The 20644-nt window shown below is 41.2% G+C and overlaps 2 protein-coding genes across 2 annotated transcripts; both read right to left on the bottom strand.

Moving 5' to 3' along the window:
• Positions 1-1337: 1337 nt before the first annotated feature.
• LOC135473494 (glutathione S-transferase C-terminal domain-containing protein-like) lies at positions 1338-20619 on the bottom strand. The gene is given in 16 exon segments (XM_064753345.1): positions 1338-3148; positions 6178-6241; positions 6724-6930; positions 7567-7605; positions 7608-7658; positions 7794-7797; positions 8214-8260; positions 8987-9102; positions 9636-9732; positions 10009-10075; positions 11470-11690; positions 12329-13121; positions 13565-13635; positions 13873-13908; positions 16471-16857; positions 20569-20619. Coding segments are annotated over 15 exon segments (2331 nt in total). The 5' UTR covers positions 16840-16857; positions 20569-20619; the 3' UTR covers positions 1338-2999.
• Positions 18338-19475, bottom strand: LOC135473493 (uncharacterized). Its single transcript, XM_064753344.1, has 2 exons — positions 19419-19475; positions 18338-19231 (listed from the first exon to the last, which is right to left on the bottom strand). The coding sequence occupies exons 1-2, from the start codon at positions 19473-19475 to the stop codon at positions 18338-18340; spliced, it is 951 nt and encodes a 316-aa protein (XP_064609414.1).
• Positions 20620-20644: the final 25 nt, after the last annotated feature.

Here is a 20644-nt window from a genome sequence, read left to right as displayed (position 1 = left end):
TGAAAGTATGGAGAGAACTACCATCCTTAATCAGAATGATTTGTACCGTGGATGGGCCTAGCACTGTAGTGAAAGTATGGAGAGAACTACCATACGTAATCAGCATGATTTGTATCGTGGATGGGCTTAGCACTGTAGAGAAAGTATGGAGAGAACTACCATACGTAATCAGAATGATTTGTATCGTGGATGGGCCTAGCACTGTAGAGAAAGTATGGAGAGAACTACCATACGTAATCAGAATGATTTGTACGTTTAATGGTCCTGGTACTGCAGTGAAAGATTGAATGATTGAAAGATTATTGCTTAACGCCAACCTGCAATTTTTTCAGCCATATCGTGGCGATATTGAAAGATTGAACTGAACTACCACACACAATCAAAGTGGTTTGTACTTTGGATGAGCCTGGTACTGTAGTGAAAGCGTGAAGAGAACTACCGTATATAATCAGAATGATTTGTACGTTGGATGGGCCTGGTACTGTAGTGAAAGCGTAAACAGAGCTATTGTACGTTATCAATATGATTCGCACATTGGATGAGCCTGTTACTGTGGTTAAATAGTGATTAGAGCTACTATTGTATATCTTGATTTAGACAATATCAAAAAATTACACAGAGATCACTACTAGTTGGATGTGGAGCACCTTACCCCCGGGCTAGATTATGGAAGGCCACTTGTAGCCAAAACCTAAAGCGGCTGTCTTGTTTAAATTCCCAGCAGTTGACAAGTACAAGTCATTATTTGTCGCCACACGATGCGTCATGGCCTTTCACCAGCACATCACCGGTAGTTCTCACAATGCTTCAGGTGTTCTTGGTCAACCAAAACATGAGTTCTGAGATTGGAAGTTACAACTTTGTGGTAACGTCCCTTTTGGTTGTGATGGTTGTAACAAGGGCACGTGTTTACAATAATTATAATATTATCCATAATGATTGACTTTTTTTACCGCTAATGGTTAGAGTATTCGCCTCGAAGCCGGGAGACCATGGGACCAAACCCGACTTTAAAAATAGTACTAGCAGCTGTCTCGCTTGGTACTTAGCACTGCGAGGTTAGAGCAAAGGAAACACGACTAATTGGCCCGGTGTCAGTATAATGTGAATAGGTGGGGTGTCATGTCTGGTGTGTTCGGCATGACACTTCAGTGGTGGCAGCACCTTGGCGGCATGGACTCGCCCTGCCACGAGAAGATAATATATATACACACACCTAATGACTCCTCGTCATCATATGACTGAAAAGTATGACGGTAAACCTCAAACATACATACATAATGACTTTTATTCTCTAAAATATTTAGTTCAATGGATTTTTAAGACAGTTCAGTAAATAAAAGTGATCTCTTTTGTGGATAATTTCAATACTGTATATTCAACCATGTTAAAATGCACTGATTATATAGACATTAAGTGTTGTAAGACAATGACAGAACACAACTGACCTCAACAAAACGTTGAAACGTTAAATTCAGAATTTTTGTACTACATCTTAATAATGATAAAGGATGTCTGGTTTCACAGACAAAACTCAAATACTTCATGCTCACCTTCAAAAAACAGAACCAAGACTTCTAAATAAATGGGCACAGATGTCTAGTTGCATCATGTAAGAAATATAAGAGGTATCATCATACGTTTGTCCGGGAAGAGGTCATTAATGAAATAAGCGATCAAGGCACTTACTGCGCTTAATACATTTCAGATAAAAAATAAAATATCCTTAGACTAGTACGAAACTCTCCAGTGCAGAAAGTATACAATGGGAAAGTATAAAAGACAGATTATCATTGTGTCATAGCAGTATACGATGCTCGCTGACACAATGACACAAAGATGTGAAGCAATGAGACATCGGCCGAAGAAATTACACAATGACACTCATTTTATGTTATGTCATTGTACTATTGCTTCAAATCATCATACCATCTCTTTGTTTTATCACCTCATCACTCTGCAACACTGTCCAATCACTTGTACCACTGAGGCTGTTATGAGCACAGGTCTTCTGGTGTTACTGTAGCCATTGTGACTTCCTAGGTGGGACACCAATCAGCAGGTTGTGCTTGGTGGTACACGTGACTGGCTGTAGTGAGCACAGGTCTTCTGGTGTTACTGTAGTCATTGTGACTTCTTAGGTGGGACACCCATCAGCAGGTTGTGCTTGGTGGTACACGTGACTGGCTGTAATGAGCACAGGTGTTCTAGTGTTACTGTAGTCATCATGACTTCCCAGGTGGGACTCCAGTTAGCAGGTTGTACACATGACTGGGTGTTCTAGTGTTACTGTTGTCATCGTGACTTCCCAGGTGGGACACCAATCAGCAGGTTGTTCTTGGTGGTACATGTGACTGGCTGGAGTGAGCACAGGTGTTCTAGTGTTACTGTTGTCATCGTGACTTCCCAGGTGGGACACCAATCAGCAGGTTGTTCTTGGTGGTACATGTGACTGGCTGGAGTGAGTACAGGTGTTCTAGTGTTACTGTTGTCATCGTGACTTCCTAAGTGGGACACCAGTTAGCACATTGTTTCTGGTGGTACTGGTACACATGACTGGCTGGAGTGAGCACAGGTGTTCTAGTGTTACTGTTGTCATCGTGACTTCCCAGGTGGGACACCAATCAGCAGGTTGTTCTTGGTGGTACATGTGACTGGCTGGAGTGAGTACAGGTGTTCTAGTGTTACTGTTGTCATCGTGACTTCCTAAGTGGGACACCAGTTAGCACATTGTTTCTGGTGGTACTGGTACACATGACTGGCTGGAGTGAGCACAGGTGTTCTAGTGTTACTGTTGTCATCGTGACTTCCCAGGTGGGACACCAATCAGCAGGTTGTTCTTGGTTGTACATGTGACTGGCTGGAGTGAGTACAGGTGTTCTAGTGTTACTGTTGTCATCGTGACTTCCCAGGTGGGACACCAGTTAGCAAATTGTTTCTGGTGGTACTGGTACACATGACTGGCTGGAGTGAGCACAGGCGTTCTAGTGTTACTGTTGTCATCGTGACTTCCCAGGTGGGACACCAATCAGCAGGTTGTTCTTGGTGGTACATGTGACTGGCTGGAGTGAGCACAGGGTTACGGAGTAGCCGTGTTGCTGGAAGAGAAGTCCTCTGTCTGTGTCCACCAGGTTACTACAGTGCTTTCCTGTAATGATGAATTATTTATTTATTCTGACATACCTCCAAAGACTTTAACACTAAAACAATGGTGAGCAAAGTATGTTCAAACTGACAATCTACACACAGTTGCCATCCTTGTCATGGACACTGGGATGGTTCCATTTCACTGATAAAATAAAGGCCCTGGGTTGTGCTGTCAGAATGTCTGTTTTTCTTCTAAATTTGACAGCTCACATTTCCAAAGACAAAGACAAAATGAATTTAAATATAATTAGTCAGGCAGTTAAGTTTAAAGGTGAATTATTTACCATCACCATGTGGTGTTTTCTTTCTAGGCCACTTTTAGTTAAAGTTGGCGTAAGAGCCCAAAACGAAGTCAAGAAAAAGTTCAGCATCGAAATATCCGAGCAATCACGTGCAAATCAGCGATCTGAACAGAAATCAAATTGTTTACTTACTTTTACTATGTTGTGTTGTCAATGTCCTTATATTTCATTAGCAATTTATTTCAACTACATCACACTTAATTGATAAAATAAGTAAACAGTCATCCGGAAGAAGTAGAGACAGGAGTACATTCAGGTATACAACTGTAAATGACATCTGATAATATAGTTCAGACAGGAGGTGAAATGCAGTTCATGAAAGAGATCTTATTGTCCCCATTTCTACATGTATAGGCCAGTCATAACATGTTTAAGTTTTGTCTTTTTTCTATATTGAATACTTACATTACATTGTTTTTTATAGTGAAACACTAACTGAAATTCAATATAATTTCACACAAATGTCTTCTTTCAGACAAACGGTTTTCTGCCGTCATAAAGCAGGTCATTGTCGTAGTCAAACAACCTTCAGTACAGCGTAACACTCTCATCAAATGAGTAAATAAATCAAATACATCCATTATATAATCAGTATAAATAATATACATCTATTTCATTTTCTAACCAACTTGTTTTCATCTCCTACTTCCTGTTTCTTTTTTTGTGTTTAATTTCAGGGGCCATATACATTGCAGATTTTGAAATCAAAAAACAAATAATTATATATAACAAGTAGTTATAACTTAAATAATAAAATCTTTCTGAAGTGTATATATGTATCTCTGGTTTATGGCACATGGTCAGCGTGGTCAGAGGTTGCAATGTTCTCACTATAAACTTTTTTGTCAAATGCATATATTTTTCACATGCAGCGAATTTATGTGGTACCTCTTGTTAAATTCTTTTTTAACTAATTACGCAATTTTTTTTATGCTGTACATAAAAATTTCTCACTTACATGGTGTCGATCAATTTTATGGTTAAATGAAACCAGATATATAGAACCTGGAGAAATCAATTCACCACGCTCCCCAGATAGCCGACCTGTCACTTTGTACTGTGAATTATATCTTTAAAGCCGTTACCTACCAATCCAGTCTATTAGAAAGACTTTTTCACAATTTGCAGCACATTCTTCAATTTCATTCACTGTTTCTAAAAATGAATATTAATGTTCAAATTAAGGATATCACAGTTTCCTGTCTGAGCTACATACCTGGGCAGGAATCATTGTTGATGTATAAGGCTATAAGCCAGAAAAGAGTACCAGCCACACAAGTTTAAGACACAAGACCACCCAGATTGATCTATACAGGAAGTGTTAGCTTAACATGGGTGTTACTGGTATGAGCTAACAGCCTGCAACAAATCATTATTTCAAAGCAAAGGATCTATGTTTTTACTCCATTTATATCATACATGCCATACATTCATTACAAATCTAGCATCACATTTCAGTGACTTCTCTACCTCTCCGATCGCATGTGGGAAGGCAACCCTTGCTTGGTCGTGGGTTTCCCCGGGGCTTTCCCTGGTTTCTAGCCATATAAAGGGAAATATTCTTGAGTACGGCATAAAGCATCAATCAAATAAATAAATCAATGACTTCTCAAATTATTATTTTTCCGCCTGTCAGCCCCATTTTACTTGTCCATGCTGTAGGAGGGTGTGAGGTGGATGGGAAAGTCAATTATAAGTGAAAGACTCTTCGCTTGATAACAGCCTCTGTTCTCTAAACACAAACAGTGTTTTAAGAACATACAAATTAGAGACTGGAGAAATGCACTACATGCAACAACATAAATACATATTTGACAAATTCTTTGTTTATTATTTCAGCTACTGTAAATGTAGATAATATTTTACTTACTAATTTGCCTAAAACTGTACAGATGTATATGTAGGTCTACACAATGCAATCAGTCTTAGGCTTTGCCTATTTCATATTAAGGTGTATTATAAGCTTTGGTTTACACAGTGAAAATTCGTTGATATTAAAAAAAAAAAAAAAACAGCATCTTGTCACAATCCCCCCCCCCACATAAATCAGGTACTTCTAGTATTACCAAAAGGGCACTACCATTAGTACCAAAATTGCTAGACACTCTTGCCCCTCTGAAGCACCTTTCATCACACAAAAAACCAAACTGATCCGTACTCAGATCTCATTCAAAGGAAAGATAACTCTGAGAAGAATTATACTGGAAATGAATGTTCACTGTCTTAGCCTCTGAAGCAACAGATTTCTAATTTTTTTGTGATTTTTATGTGAAGAATCAAAAAAGAAAACAAGCAAAAGCTAGCCATGTTGTACACCTATAATTATACAAGATGTCTTTTACCCAAGGCGAAGGCAGAATCCCAGTAAATCCCCTTAATACATTGTATCACTGAAACTGGTTGTGCAAAAAGGTTATTCAAGTAGCTGAGAGGGAGGCGGATACTGAAATCTACTGAAGGCTATACACTTCACATGCTGAACTGCTCAAGAGTCCATCTAGATATTTTTAGTCAAACTAGTCAACTAGGCAGCGCCAAGTATTTGTTTATGTACTGCGTTAGGTGTATTATCACTCACTTAAAAAAGGCAAAAAAAAAAATAGTTGTCCTTACTTTTAATCCATGTTAAGTGGTAAGTGCCAAAATTACTATTTTCAATCCTTAAGCAATCAATTCTAAAATGAGCTCAATACCACCCAACCCAAATCTATAACCTGAACAGACTTACCTTGTTCTTCTAGTTCAATGCCAACTTCAGTTTGATCAGCAGCATGGCCCAAAATAATGTACTCCTGTTAATGGAAAGGATCAGACTTAACAGTGTATGCTTTTTGTGAGGACTACAATACATGCAAACACGTACACACATCGTTGAGGACGGAGCATCTCTGAACACTTAACTTTGCTCTGTGCTGAGCCTCTCTTTATGCTTACCAGTGCTGTGAGCTGAGCCTCTCATGATACTCACCTTTGCTGTGAGTTGAACCTCTCTTGATGCTCACCTTTGCTGTGAGTTGAGCCTCTTTGAACACTCACCTTTGCTGTGAGCTGAGCCTCTTTTGATGCTCACCTTTGCTGTGAGCTGAGCCTCTTTGAACACTTACCTCTGCTGTGAGTTGAGCCTTTCTTGATGCTCATCTTTGCTGTGAGCTGAGCCTCTCTTCATGCTCACCTTTGCTGTGAGCTGAGCTGCTTTGAACACTTACTTCTATGGTGAGTTGAGCCTCTCTTGATGCTTACCTTTGCTGTGAGCTGAGCCTCTCTGAAAGCTTACCTTTGCTGTGAGCCCAGCCTCTCTGAACCTGTCACTCCTGGGGTAAGTGATGTTGTGGGTGTTCTGGACTTTCCCATAACAACACGGGCAGACGACGAAGGCAGCCTGATTGTCCAGACACTTCTGTAGCACCATGTCAGTAGCCACGCCACAGCCATGTAGACACACACCTATGTCAAACTGTCCGTTAAAATAATCCATGTTACACTGGAAACAATCACAAAAAGGCTGTCACTACAGGGCAGAGAGTGAGATATAAGGAATTTAAAAAAAAAAAAAACAACTGACTTTCTCTGGGCAGTTAAAAGTTATATCACATCAAGGAAGCAATCAAAGATTGAAAAGGTGAATGTCACCGTCTGTAAATATTTAGAATATGCTAATCCACCACTGACTGGAATAATGCATCTAACACTAAATGTAGACAATGTGCATATCCACCATTACCCAGAATACTGCACCTTACACTAAATGTGGACAATGTGCATATCCACCATTACATGGAATAAATGCAGCTTATATTAAATATGGACAATGTACCTATCCACCATTACCTGGAATAATGAAGCTTATACTAAATGTGGACAATGTGCCTACCCACCATTACATGGAATAATGCAGCTTACACTAAATGCAGACAATGTGCCTATCCACCATTACCTGGAATAATGCAGCTTATACTAAATGCAGACAATGTGCATATCCACCATTATCTGGAATAATGCAGCTTACACTAAATGTGGACAATGTGCCTATCCACCATTACTGGAATAATGCAGCTTATACTAAATGTGGACAATGTGCCTATCCACCATTACCTGGAATAATGCAGCTTACACATACCTGGAATAATATGACATTGTTCAATCTAAGGTCATCAACCCCTCTTCTTTGCTCTCATGACAGGACTCTTCTTTATTCTCGATGAGATACACCTAAAATATTATAGATAGTGACACTGATTGTTTAAACATCTTTCTTCTTGTAACCATACTTTGGTAATACTGATGTGTCCTTGTAACAGACTGGTCTCAATGCCGAGATTTTACATAGCTGCCTCACTGGAACACCATGCTGGTGACAACAGACATCAAACCAAATGAAAGTTTCACATGTCATTTGTACTGTTTCAACAGTATACTTACAGTGACTTACACATGGAATCAATTACAAACCTATTCGGGGAGCCTCTGTGGCTGAGGTGGTTAGCATGCCAGCTTGCGCAATGATCCAGGAGCCTCTCGCCAATGTGGTCATGTGAGTTGAAGTCTAGCCCTTGCTGGCTTCCTCTCCGTCGTATGTGGGGAGGTCTGTCAGCAACCTGTGGATTGTCGTGGGGTTCCCCCGGGCTCTGCCACATTTCCTGCCAACATAATGCTGACCGCTGCCGTATACATGAAATACTCTTGAGTATGGTGTAAAACACCATCAGATAAATAAATCAAATAAAACAAACCTATTTGAATGTGTAAAGCAAATGGTGAACTTACTTGGCACAATCTGGTAGCAAGTAGGCAATGACAATACCCAAATGACCCTGAAATGGCAAATCAGAGTACATTACAGCTCAAGTGAGAATTCCATCATAAACAAAAGAGTGATATCATTTTATCATATAATCCAACACACTTTACAATATGCAAATGTACTGAGAAGGGTACCTTACAAAATGGCTGTCTTCACAGTGGAATAGGTATACTGTTGTGGAGTATACTGCACAATAATTCACGTTCATTTTCATCAATGTGATAGCATCACTTTATCAGTTTTAGGATTTCACTCTATTGTGTAGCATTATAACTTGTCACAGCTTTTAAAAATCAAACTAAAGTGACCTGATACACACAAAGACAAGCGATCAAAACTACTGTAAAGGCTGATCTAGACGAAGGGGAACAACTCTAATGGTGAGCTTCCAAAATATTACTTAACCATACTGACAGTCTTACACATAACATTACTTTTCACTGAGATATACTTACTCCAGAACACCACATATACAATGTTAGCCAGGTTTATTGTTGAAATATAATAGATACAGCCCCTTGAAAACCACCATATATATTTAAGAACCAAACACATTTCTGGTTGAAATTAACAGGCAAAGTGTCCCTGAGCAATGAGACTGCATGATTTTGTTGCAGTGGTAGCTCAAACTGGTAAACCAAACAGTCAGCATTTGGATTCAAAATGTCAAAATACATGTAACAGTTTACATAGATGTCAAGAATTGTAACAAAGGAAAACAAGCCACAAGTGTTACCCCTCCAGAACAAAAGTCTACGATCACATGACCTGGCTGAGCAATCTTCACCACAGCACTGACAAGATTCTCCAGCTGTTCACATTTACTTTGAACCTTGGACTTGGGTAAACTGTCTGAAAAATAAAATAAACTAACATTTTATTTTTGATTTGTTCATCCTGCTCTGGAAGGAAACTGAAATTGTAATGTCAGTTAAAGAAATATTGAAAAAGAAGCATACATTTGGTTGGATTATTCTTTACAAATTTAAGTAAATTAGATCAGAAAGCAATTTCCAATGAAAAAAAAAAAACGGTAAAATGCGTAACATTAAAGTGTCCAGACGATTATGATGCTTCCTATCCTGGCCTGACATCTGGAATATGGTATGGCTTGTCCGTGCATGCCCTGCTTATTACTCTACCTGAGGTTACTGAAGTACAAAAAAATGCATGACCTGTCAGGGAAAGGGAGCTGTGTTCTGATAAGGGTTAAGCCCTTGTCGGTGACAAGCCGGTAAGCCAGAGCTTAAAATCCCTCCATACTATATCCCAGGTGAGGCTACAATAATGCATACTGAGATAAAGAGGATACAAACAGCTTCTAACTGTGACTGACTTGGCTCTTAAGATCACAACAGAAAGAGTTTTGGGTATGAGATGCATACCGTTAAATGGATAAACCTCTTTTGGGAAGGCTAACCAGTCAAGATGAATGTCCTCACCACAGGGGTGTTCTCCTACCCTGGGGCTGATGTTAGCAGACTGAAAACGGAATACAAGACAGATGCATCAGATTAAACCATGGCTCTATCATTTTGTCATGGAAACATGGGGATTCAAAGATTTTATGCTAATTTCTTATTAAAAAAAGTTCTGTGATAAATGAAAACAGTGCAGGCTATAATTAAAATTTTGACAAATTCCAGTTTTCTGTTGTTCAGAAATACACATAAGAATATTCATATATTAGAAGAGACATGTTTCAGACACTTTTTGAAATTGCCCTGTAGCTTGTGTTTTTTTTCTGATGCTTATTACCTGGACTTTTTGAAGCGCATTTGCCACGTCGGGTTTGAGTGGTCTACAGTGTCCTTTACTGTGGTGGCTGTGAATGCAAAATTTCAAGTTTATTAACTAGTCTGTTGACAAAGCTACAATGACCAGTAATACATACATATACATATATATAATGTTGAGCAGCAACATACATTTAATTATTTACGTGATTGTTGATTGTAACTGTTGTTCATTGTGGCTAACATGGCGACATGTCAAAAACATATCTTCCCATGCCACCATCAAGTTAGGCTACAATTTCTTTGTGCAAGAGGCCCCAACATGGTACCCCAAAATATTTCAGTTGTATTCATTCTATTGGTGTTTCACATCATACTCAATAATACTTCACTTATATGACAGAAACCAGTATTATGGTGAGACAAAACCAGGCCGGGGAAATCCATGACCATTCACAGGTGGCTGCCAGGCCTTTCCATGTACGGTTGAGGAGGAAGTCAACATGCCCTGAGCTTGAACTCGCAGCCACCGCACTGGTGAGAGGCTCCTGGGCTATTGTACTATGACACACTAACCACTTCAGCCATGGAGGCCCCAATTTCAACTGTAGACCTTCTATATACAGTACATGAGAGTAAATGTGGTGGATTTTAGTATGACCCTTTATGTAGGCATCCAGCACAACACTGGCATTCTTTCAGAATCTTGGAGATGTGCCCTACACAAAGCCACCAGCCTAGCCCTTACAGTGCCAGCCACTGTAGCAAGCCATTATCTCACTACTAGCACACCCCTAGCAGGCTTACAGCTTTCACTTGGTTTATGCTATCAACATTTTTAATATTGACAAACTTAAATTTTTGTTCACTTTTAAACCGTAGAAGTATTCTTGAATTATCTAACAGTGCAACATATGAGTGGCAGAACTATTTGGGCATTTGAAGATCAAAACAATCATGAGCCAGCGAAAGACCATTAAACACTTTCTAGAAAAATATCAATTTTTTCAACTTTACATTCTACCGTGGCCTTTTCCGACCATATTGGGACTAGTGATGTCCCATCAGGTTTTTGGTGCTTAACACACATACACTGCTGAATTTCATCAACACAATGCATATAAATACAGATCTATAAATGCATTTGCCGAATGAACCTTGAAATGTAACTGTTTCCAGCAAAAAATATGGCTTTATATATGCTTTTATATGTATGCTTGGGGTTTTAAGTGGTCATATAATATAGACATGACATGACTAATACCCTCTGGGTCACTATACAGACCACTGTAGAATCTGATGTTTTAAAACCACTGTACTAAGTTGAAAAAAAAAACAATAAATGGAATACATGTGTATATACGTCTTTGTGTTTTCTTTGCTTTTCAACACCTTTCCACTGCTTGGTTGAACAGGGCTGTGTGTCCTACTTCCTAGGGGCAAAGACCATACTCCTAAACCTACCTGCTGCCTGAAACCTCACCTCAAAGTAGTCTCCATGTCTAAGGTGTTTGTGTCATCTGACAAGACAACAGTCATTTCTTTGACCAGAATGGAGTTTGATTGGTGAGATACATGTAGGACAGCCATCCCACAATCCTCTGCTACTGCCCTCACTCTTGGCAGGGAGGTCATGTGACTGTACCACTGAAGGATAGCTGGACAGCATTTCTGGACAGAGAAGCCTGATGACTGAACGGAAACCTGTTTGTGAAGACCCAAGTCAGCAAGGATATGTGATCAAATTTTATTTTAATTTCATTATTTTAACAAATAAAGTCAAAACCATTCTATAATATTGAGATGAAAGAAAGCACCATTTAAACAATGGAAAAATGACATGACTGAATTTCTGATTCCGAGGCAGTGGGTGGAGGTGGGGAGGGTTGATTGCTGAGTCAGTCATCTGTCATTAGCAAAATCTAATTATTTTCAGCCAGGTCAAGACATTTATGGTGTTTAGACAGCATAGTAATTATGTTCAGTTGCATCCTAGCCAAACACCACTAAAATGATTTTCAATACATACGGCAGCAACAAGGTTCAATCGTTAGACCCCAAGCTAGAAAATGAAAGCTGAAAGGATTGCTTTTCAAATGAAAAGGCAGAGTGGTGATTTCCTTCGCCTAAATTTTAACATTTTGCCAAACAATAAAAGGGTCAGGGAGTACATTTTTATTGTCAGGGTGTATCACTCTTCCAAACAGGCAGACGCAAAGATGTAATGTGAAATTGTGTCAGAAAAGAGCGAACTAACTGAATTCACAAGAATATGGTAGTTAGGGGTATGATTGCTTAAATTAAGAGAGCAAAGAGAAACAAATATGTTAAGGTAAGCTCACCAGGAAGAAATGAATGAAGACAAAGAGAAGAAGGTCTGCCAGAGTAAGTTTTATCCCTTCTACATAACAGTGATCCAAGTGAACATCAGCTGCCTCCAGGCTGTGGATGAACCGAACAAGGTGAGACAAGACATCTGATTGGTTCCCTGATGTGTCTACATGTAGACTGACATCCTTCTCACAAGACTGGGCAGCTGGGTGTTGGATTCCAATGGAGGCTTCTTCTGAATCTATTGAGAGCCCATTTGTAACAAGTGTATCCAGGGCTTTTATTGTTTTTGTGATGGTTGTATCACTGTCTGGGCATGGGGGGCTGCCATCACAGCTGTTTTTTGCCTGCAGTTCACAGTTTTGGCCACGTCCGCTTTCTTCACTCCTTTCTGAATCATCAACAGCTCCCAACACCACGTTGTTTCCAGCAGCAGTCTTCAGCAATTCAAGTCTCTCCTTACGTTTTCCTTTCCGTTTTTTCTTATGTTTCTTCTTTCCAGGAATCACCGTATCAATTCCTTCAAACTTTTTCAAAATCTGGAACTTTGTCACACAATGTTCCTTCCAAATGTCTTGCTGTAATATCTTCATCACATGATCTGTCATGTTTTCACATTCTAATTTACCTTGCAGTAAATGACTTAGACTGGATTTCGTAAATCTCTTACGAAGAGCAGAAAGAACCTCTCCTTTCTTTTTGTCATCATTATGCAGTAGCACGGGTGTTCTCAAGTGCTTCTCCAGTCGTTCTATCTCAGATGGGAACACGAGGCTCTCACAACTCCTTGCCTCACTGCTATACCTGGGAAAAATTTTGTACCATTTCAAAATATTTCTCAAATCACTGTAAGCAAATGACTGCTTAAACAAAATGGCCTCAACAAGGGCTGGTTGGACACCATCTTTCCTATTTCTGACTACCGCCTTACTCGTATTTATCAAGCACCTAAGACATAAGTGATACACAGCGAGTGTTTAAATAGCCAAACTGAGTAGGGGGAAGACCTCAACTTGTGCTTGTTACACTGAGCAGCAGTAAAGAATCAATGTATAAAATTTTGAGCTTCCTAGAGATTTTAACCATAGCTGTTGTGGTTGACTTTTTTCTACTTAAATCTGAAGGCGTATTGTGAAGATGAACCCTGGTCTTACTCATGACCTGACTTGGGCATGAACTGTGGGTCTCCTGCTTACCACAGGTTTTTCTGATCATGTAATGTATACAAACAATTGGGGTTTATGTACTTCAGAGTTTTCTGTACACCACAAACAGCTCCTGGGATCTCCACCTCACACAATCTTGTCCAACTTGATACCTGCAATGTAAATCATTCATTTACTTTTGGACTGGTCGGTCACAAACCTGAAGCTGAGACAAAAATTTCTCAACATATTTATCTGATTAATGGTAACTGGATACCTCCAAGTTAAATCATTTATAATGTTTATTCTCATGAATAGTGATCAGGTAAATACTTAAATGTTCATTCATTGATTTAATTATTCATTAATCAAATGATTAATCAAAGACTACCTCAAAGACTTTCTCTCACCTCCGCGCAAGATTTGAGGGTTCCTCCACGAAAACCCTGAAAAAGTCAGAAAACGCATCAAATATGTACATTTATTTTATTGGTTTCATAGGCCATACTCAAGAACATTTCAGTTATATGAACATGGCCAGTATTATGGTGAAGGGAAACCATGCAGGGCCCATGGGAAACACATGACCATCTGCAGGTTGCTGGCAGAACTAACCACTAATCACTAGGCCACCAAGGCCCCTCATGAATCATGTCAAACACAATCACTGATCTACTAAAACCATTCTCTTTATCATGAACCAAGGAATTAATTGGAGTATGTTGTCTCCCTCAAAATGAATCCAATAGAACTATTTAGAATCATCATGATCATGAGGTGACAAGAATGTGAATGAAATGAATATGATAATTAAACAACTTGATTCTTGATAGAATTCTAGAACCCTCAACCGTTTTTGTATTATGCTCAAATGAATAGAAAGTGATCAAAGCCTATAAATCTCATGTTAGATTTATTTATCTGTTTATTTATTTATTTCATTGTTTTACGCCATGCTCAAGAATATTTCACTTATGCAACAGGGGCCAGCCCTGGGGGAAACCCACAACCATCCGCAGGTCTTTGGCAGACCCATGTTTGGCTGGAGAGGGAGTCACCACGAGCTGGACTTGAACTCACAGCAACCGCATTGGTGAGAGGCTCCTGGGTCATTAGGCTGCACTAGCAGGCTAACCAAGTGAGCCACGGAGGGCCTCTCATGTTAGTGTCACTCACACTATGACAAGTGTATTTATAAAACAGGGCATTACTCTTGTTGACAAAAAATGCCACACTCCAGGTGCTAAAGAACACGTTCTCCTGATAATTTTATTTTTAATTCCTTCCTTGGTGAAACCATTGTGACATCATGACACCACAGAAAGGGTAAACATATGTAACCAGTCTGTGGCAGATAATTTGCAACTTCATATTCCATTCCCAGCGAAGGAAATTGTTGCGTCCTGACACCAAGGAAAGAACATACATGTATGTTTGTACTAGCCAGTGTGTAGCAGACGATTTTGTTACCACCTGGAAACAGTGATCATTTCACAGTGAGAAATGTGTCTTTGACAAAGCTTACAAACAGATCACTAGCCATGAATGTTACACTATTCAAAACTTTTTGCTGATTAACTACCAACAGCTGCATTTGCAATCAGTTTGATACTCATTCGAACTTAAATTAATAACCATGTAGGCTGGTAAACCTCCTGTTTAGAAGCAAAGGTTTGGTCTGGTGTGGGTCACATCGGCCATGCGTTATTTAGAATAAAGCAACTAGGATATTATAACTTAGTATGGGGGTTATTCTTATTTAATTTCTTTTCTTCCACATTAAAATTTTTGAGTGAGGTTTAAGAATGGAAATAATTTTCCTTCTATGGGTGTCTGGCAGCAGTTTTACAGTCAGTAAGGTGGATGAGGTTAAACATTTTTCAGGTTTCTTGCTACACCTTTGACCTAAAATAATAACCTCGTCCATCTTACAGACCGTAAAAGCGCTGCTTGTCACCCACAGTAAAAACATTATTTCTGAATTTTATGCCATATTTGAGAAAGAACATGAACAAAGCCCAGAGGAAACCATCAAACCTTACAAAGCACACATACACAATGAGAGGCACATGTAGCTTTTTGTGCGGAGGATACCAGTTTTGCCCGGTAAACAATTTATTTGATTGATGTTTTGCGACGTACTAAAGAATATTTCTACCACGATTTATATTTTTACGACAGCGGCCAGCATTATGGTGGGAGGAAACCGAGCAGAGCCCGGGGGAAACCCACGACCATCCACAGGTTGCTGACACAGGTCGAAGAACAAATAACATGCTACCACCACATTCATTATTCATTGTATGGATATGGTGCTAACTTCTACATGTATATTGCCAGCATGTTATTCAAGATTCAAATGATGTGCTAGCACCATATTCGAGCTGGCACTTCAATGAAGAACTGAATAACGAGAGGTATGAGCTCAACACAGTGCTAAATTCTGTACGTCCAGCAGGTCATTTAAGATCTGAATGTCAAATTTGGTGGTGATACGTTACGCGAATAATGAATATGGTGTTCACTTGTATAATGCCACCTTGTTATTTGAGATTCAAATAAGGAATGTGGTGCTAGCAAGTTATTCAAATAATAAATAATGAAAAACGAATCTGGTGCTTACTCCTGTCCACTTACAGGTATTTATTTATTTATTTATTTATTTGATTGGTGTTTTACGCCGTACTCAAGAATATTTCACTTACACGACGGCGGCCAGCACTATGGGGGGAGAAAACCAGGCAGAGCCCGGGGAAACCCACGACCATCTGCAGGTTGCTGGCAGACCTTCCCAAGTACGGCCGGCGCTTACATGTATGTTTCTCACATATATGCACATCCATACTAGTAGAAGACAGACAAATGCAGTCTTCAGAGATTGTTATTAAATTGCACAAATGGTTCCTTTTTTTTTAATGCCGTGAGGTGGCACTCATATGCAGCAGGAACCCCCTTGATCCATAGTTATGTCAAAAATAGATTCTAATGCCACAGATTTCAATACTTACCAAGATTTCATCAAAGTGTTCTGTAGGTGAACTTTGATGAGCTTGGAGGGCAATATATCGTACAGAAGAGCACAATCCCGATCGTATCGTATTATCTGTATGTCCCTTTACTACAGGTAGTCTACAACTGGCCACATCTGACGGAAGACCCATGGCATTTGTGTTTGTCAATGAAGAGCGTTCAGAAATGCAGCATTCAGAGACAATGATGTCACAGTTGTCAGAGGGTCCCTCCGTTTTGACTAGAATAAGGTTGTAATTTCTCAACTTACAGTACCGCACCACGAACATCACAGCACACGAGTACATAGTCAAACAGAGCTGACCTATGCCTGGTCTTTGCCAGCCTTCCAGGTAAATATCTAGCATTTTGACTCATGCGGATCACTAAAACACAGAAGTTTTTTTTTAAACTAATGAAAATGCTCAATTATTTTATTCATAAACATTGATAATCATTTCATGATAAAAGTATTTTCAACAGTAATATTACAATAATGATCTTCAATTCGTTTTTGACAGTATGAAACATCAATCAAATAAATAAATCAGTTTGTTTTGGACAAATAGGCAAGTGCACGGTGTGAACAATTATTATTAGCAGGGTCAAATTACATAGAATTATTTTTATTTGTTTATATTTCTGGCTGGTGTTTTAAACCACAATCCTGAATATTTCACCTATACAATGGCTGTCAGTATTAAGGGGGCAGGAAGCTGGGCAGAGTTCAGGAGAACAATTGTTTTAACATTCAGCTAAAGTAACATCAAAATTCCTGTGGTAAGGTTCAAGAGTTCTGCTGTCAGTGTGTGTGGGGAGGGGGAGGGGGAGGGGACATGGTATTCCAGGAGTGACACTATGGCTGAGGGGAGACACTGGCTGAGGGGTGATGTTGTGGCCGAGGGGTGATCTTGTGGTTGAGGGGTGACACTGTACCTGAGGGGTGACACTGTGACTGAGTTATGACACTGTGGCTGAGAGGTGAAACTGATTGAGAGGTGATGCTATGGCTGAGAAGCGATACTGCGGCTGAAGGGTGACAATGGCTGGGGGGTGACACTGCTGCTTAGGGGTAATGTTGCAGCCGAGGTGTAACATTTGGGCAGAGGGGCAACATTGCAGCTAAGGGGTGACATTGTGGCTGATGGGTGATACTGTAACTAAGGGGTGACACTGTGTCAAAAGGGTGACAATGTGTCAAAAGGGTGAGATTCTTTCAAAAGGGCGACAGTGTGTATGAGATGAGACACTGTGATTGAGGGGAGACACTACAGCTGAGGAGTGTCATTTTGGCTGAGGGGCAACACTGTGGCTGAGAGCATGTGACACTGGCTGAGGGGTGACACTGTGGCTAATGGGCGACACTGTGGTTAAGGGGTGACATTGTGCCTAAGGGGCAAAACTGTGGCTGATGGGTGACACTGTAGCTGAGGGGTGACACTGTAGCTGAGAACTGATCCTGTGACGGAAGGGTCACATTGCAACTAGGGGCGACATTACGGCTGTGGAGTGATGTTGACTGAGGGACGACACCGTGTCAAAAGTGCGACATTTTGGCCAAGGGGTGAAACTTTGGCCAAGGGGTTACCCTGCGGCTGAGGGGTGACACTGTGACTGAGAAGGGATACTGTGGCTGAAAGGCGACAATGGTGGAGGGGTGATACTGGCTGAGGGGTGACACTGCTGCTGCTGTCAAATGGGTGAGATTCTTTCAAAAGGGTGACAGTGTGTCTGAGGTGAGACACTGTGATTGAGGGGAGACACTGTGGCCAAGGGGTAATAATGTGGCTGAGAGGTGATACTGCGGCTGAGGAGTGACATTTTGGCTGAGGGGCATGTAACACTGGCTGAGGGGTGACACTGTGGCTAATGGGCTACACTGTGGTTAAGGGATGACTTTGTGCCTAAGGGGCAAAACTGTGGATGAGGGGTGACACTGTGGCTGAGGGATGATCGGCTGAGGGGTGACACTGTGGCTGAGGGGTGATTGGCTGAGGGGTGACACTGTGGCTGAGGGGTGATTGGCTGAGGGGTGACACTGTGGCTGGGGGTAGGTGACAGGCTGAGGGGTGACGCTGTGGCTGAGGGGTGATCGGCTGAGGAGTGACAGTGTAGCTGAGGGGTGATTGGCTGAGGGGTGACACTGTGGCTAGGGGTAGGTGACAGGCTGAGGGGTGACGCTGTGGCTGAGAAGGAACACTGGCTGAGGGGTGACACTGTAGCTGAGGGGCGACACTGTGGCTGAGGGGTGATTGGCTGAGGGGTGACACTGTGGCTAGGGGTAGGTGACAGGCTGAGGGGTGACGCTGTGGCTGAGAAGGAACACTGGCTGAGGGATGACACTGTAGCTGAGGGGCGACACTGTGGCTGAGGGGTGATCGGCTGAGGGTGACACTGTAGCTGAGGGGCGACACTATGGCTGAGGGGTGATTGGCTGAGGGGTGACACTGTGGCTGGGGGTAGGTGACAGGCTGAGGGGTGACGCTGTGGCTGAGAAGGAACACTGGCTGAGGGTTGACACTGTAGCTGAGGGGCGACACTGTGGCTAAGGGGTGATTGGCTGAGGGGTGACACTGTGGCTAGGGGTAGGTGACAGGCTGAGGGGTGACGCTGTGGCTGAGAAGGAACACTGGCTGAGGGGTGACACTGTAGATGAGGGGCGACACTGTGGCTGAGGGGTGATCGGCTGAGGGTGACACTGTGGCTGGGGGGGTAAGTGACAGGCTGAGGGGTGACGCTGTGGCTGAGAAGGAACACTGGCTGAGGAATGACAATACAGTTCAGCACAGACAACGTGACATCATGTAACAGTGGTGACACCCACTGTTTTTATTGGGTGTAGGACTGTACCGAAGCATTTATATTTTAACTTATACAATGTCGGTCATGTTTTTGGGTTGAAAAATGCAGTGTTTAAGGTGTCACACGGTTCCAGCAAATGACTGACATGTGACAATGTGACAGTTAACTTGGTCACACTTTTACTGTGACACTGAGAAGCCATGTTGTGACATAGGGGCACCAGTCTTTTCCACACAATGCTTAAAATTTGGACAACAAATATCATACAACTACTGCACCTCTGGATTTCTCATCCTTGGATATTTTGTTTGCTTGCTCAATGTTTGCTTGGAGGGTTTAACAGGGTATAGTGTTACCATGTTTCGTTTTGTAACTGACAAGCCTCAACTTTCATAACGTTAACCCGTGATTATTCTACCTGTCAACGGCATTTTGTATGTGATGGCAGTGTCAGTTCAAAAAACATGTACTAATAAAGTTGCATATACATGTAGCTGCTACAACTAACTCTAGCTCAGATGATAAAATATGTTTTGTTTAAAATCATCACTATTATGACAACAAATGACACGAACATCAACAAACACTTATACTGTCATGATGTATGCAAATGGCAACTGCAGGTGTGTGACTCAAATTGTGTAAAGCACTACTGATCAACTTGGTAGTGTTGTAACACTGATGGTACATTTAACCATTGTTGAGGTTGAGGTTGTGGGGGGGGGGGGGAGGGGAGGGGGGATGTACATAGCGAGGCAGTTCGCAGTGAGGATGGAGTGGGCACTGTTCCTGCAATGTAAGAGGGAGGGTACTATGACTGTGACATCTTCATTGGACAATACAACTGTATTTCACTAAAAGCTATGGTGGCACATAATTTGAGGCATGACACATGTGCAGACACTTAAATACGAGCGCTTCCGTTGACAGCATGCATATACATAGCACCCGCCACAAATACAAGTACTTTTAAAATTTGTTTTGTAGTGGTGCTGTCGAGGTCATTTTCTGCCTTGCTTGTGGCCCTGTCCTCGACCACTTGAAGACTGCATTATAACGGGAGGGGGTGTGGGAGACAGCGTTCGCACAGCAACTAAGCACATGTGCTCTGATGTTGTTCGACTGCGGGCATAGAAACAAAAACGGGTCAAAGGTTACGTCGGGCCAACACGGTCTTTAACAAGGCGGTGCGCCCGACAAGACTGCAAATATAAATGCCCCCAATATATATGCTCCACCCCCTATTCTCTTATCCCTTTCGATTTCACATGTGCTAAATATTGATGGATCATAACCTTAATGCAAATCTCGGTCAGTCCTCCGCCGCCTTCCTCCGCCCAGCATGGGGACTGTCTAGGGCGACTGGGTGAA

This window comes from Liolophura sinensis, chromosome 8, assembly GCF_032854445.1.
Source record: "Liolophura sinensis isolate JHLJ2023 chromosome 8, CUHK_Ljap_v2, whole genome shotgun sequence".
Lineage (NCBI taxonomy): Eukaryota > Metazoa > Mollusca > Polyplacophora > Chitonida > Chitonidae > Liolophura > Liolophura sinensis.
This window is presented reverse-complemented; position numbering and strand designations above follow the sequence as displayed.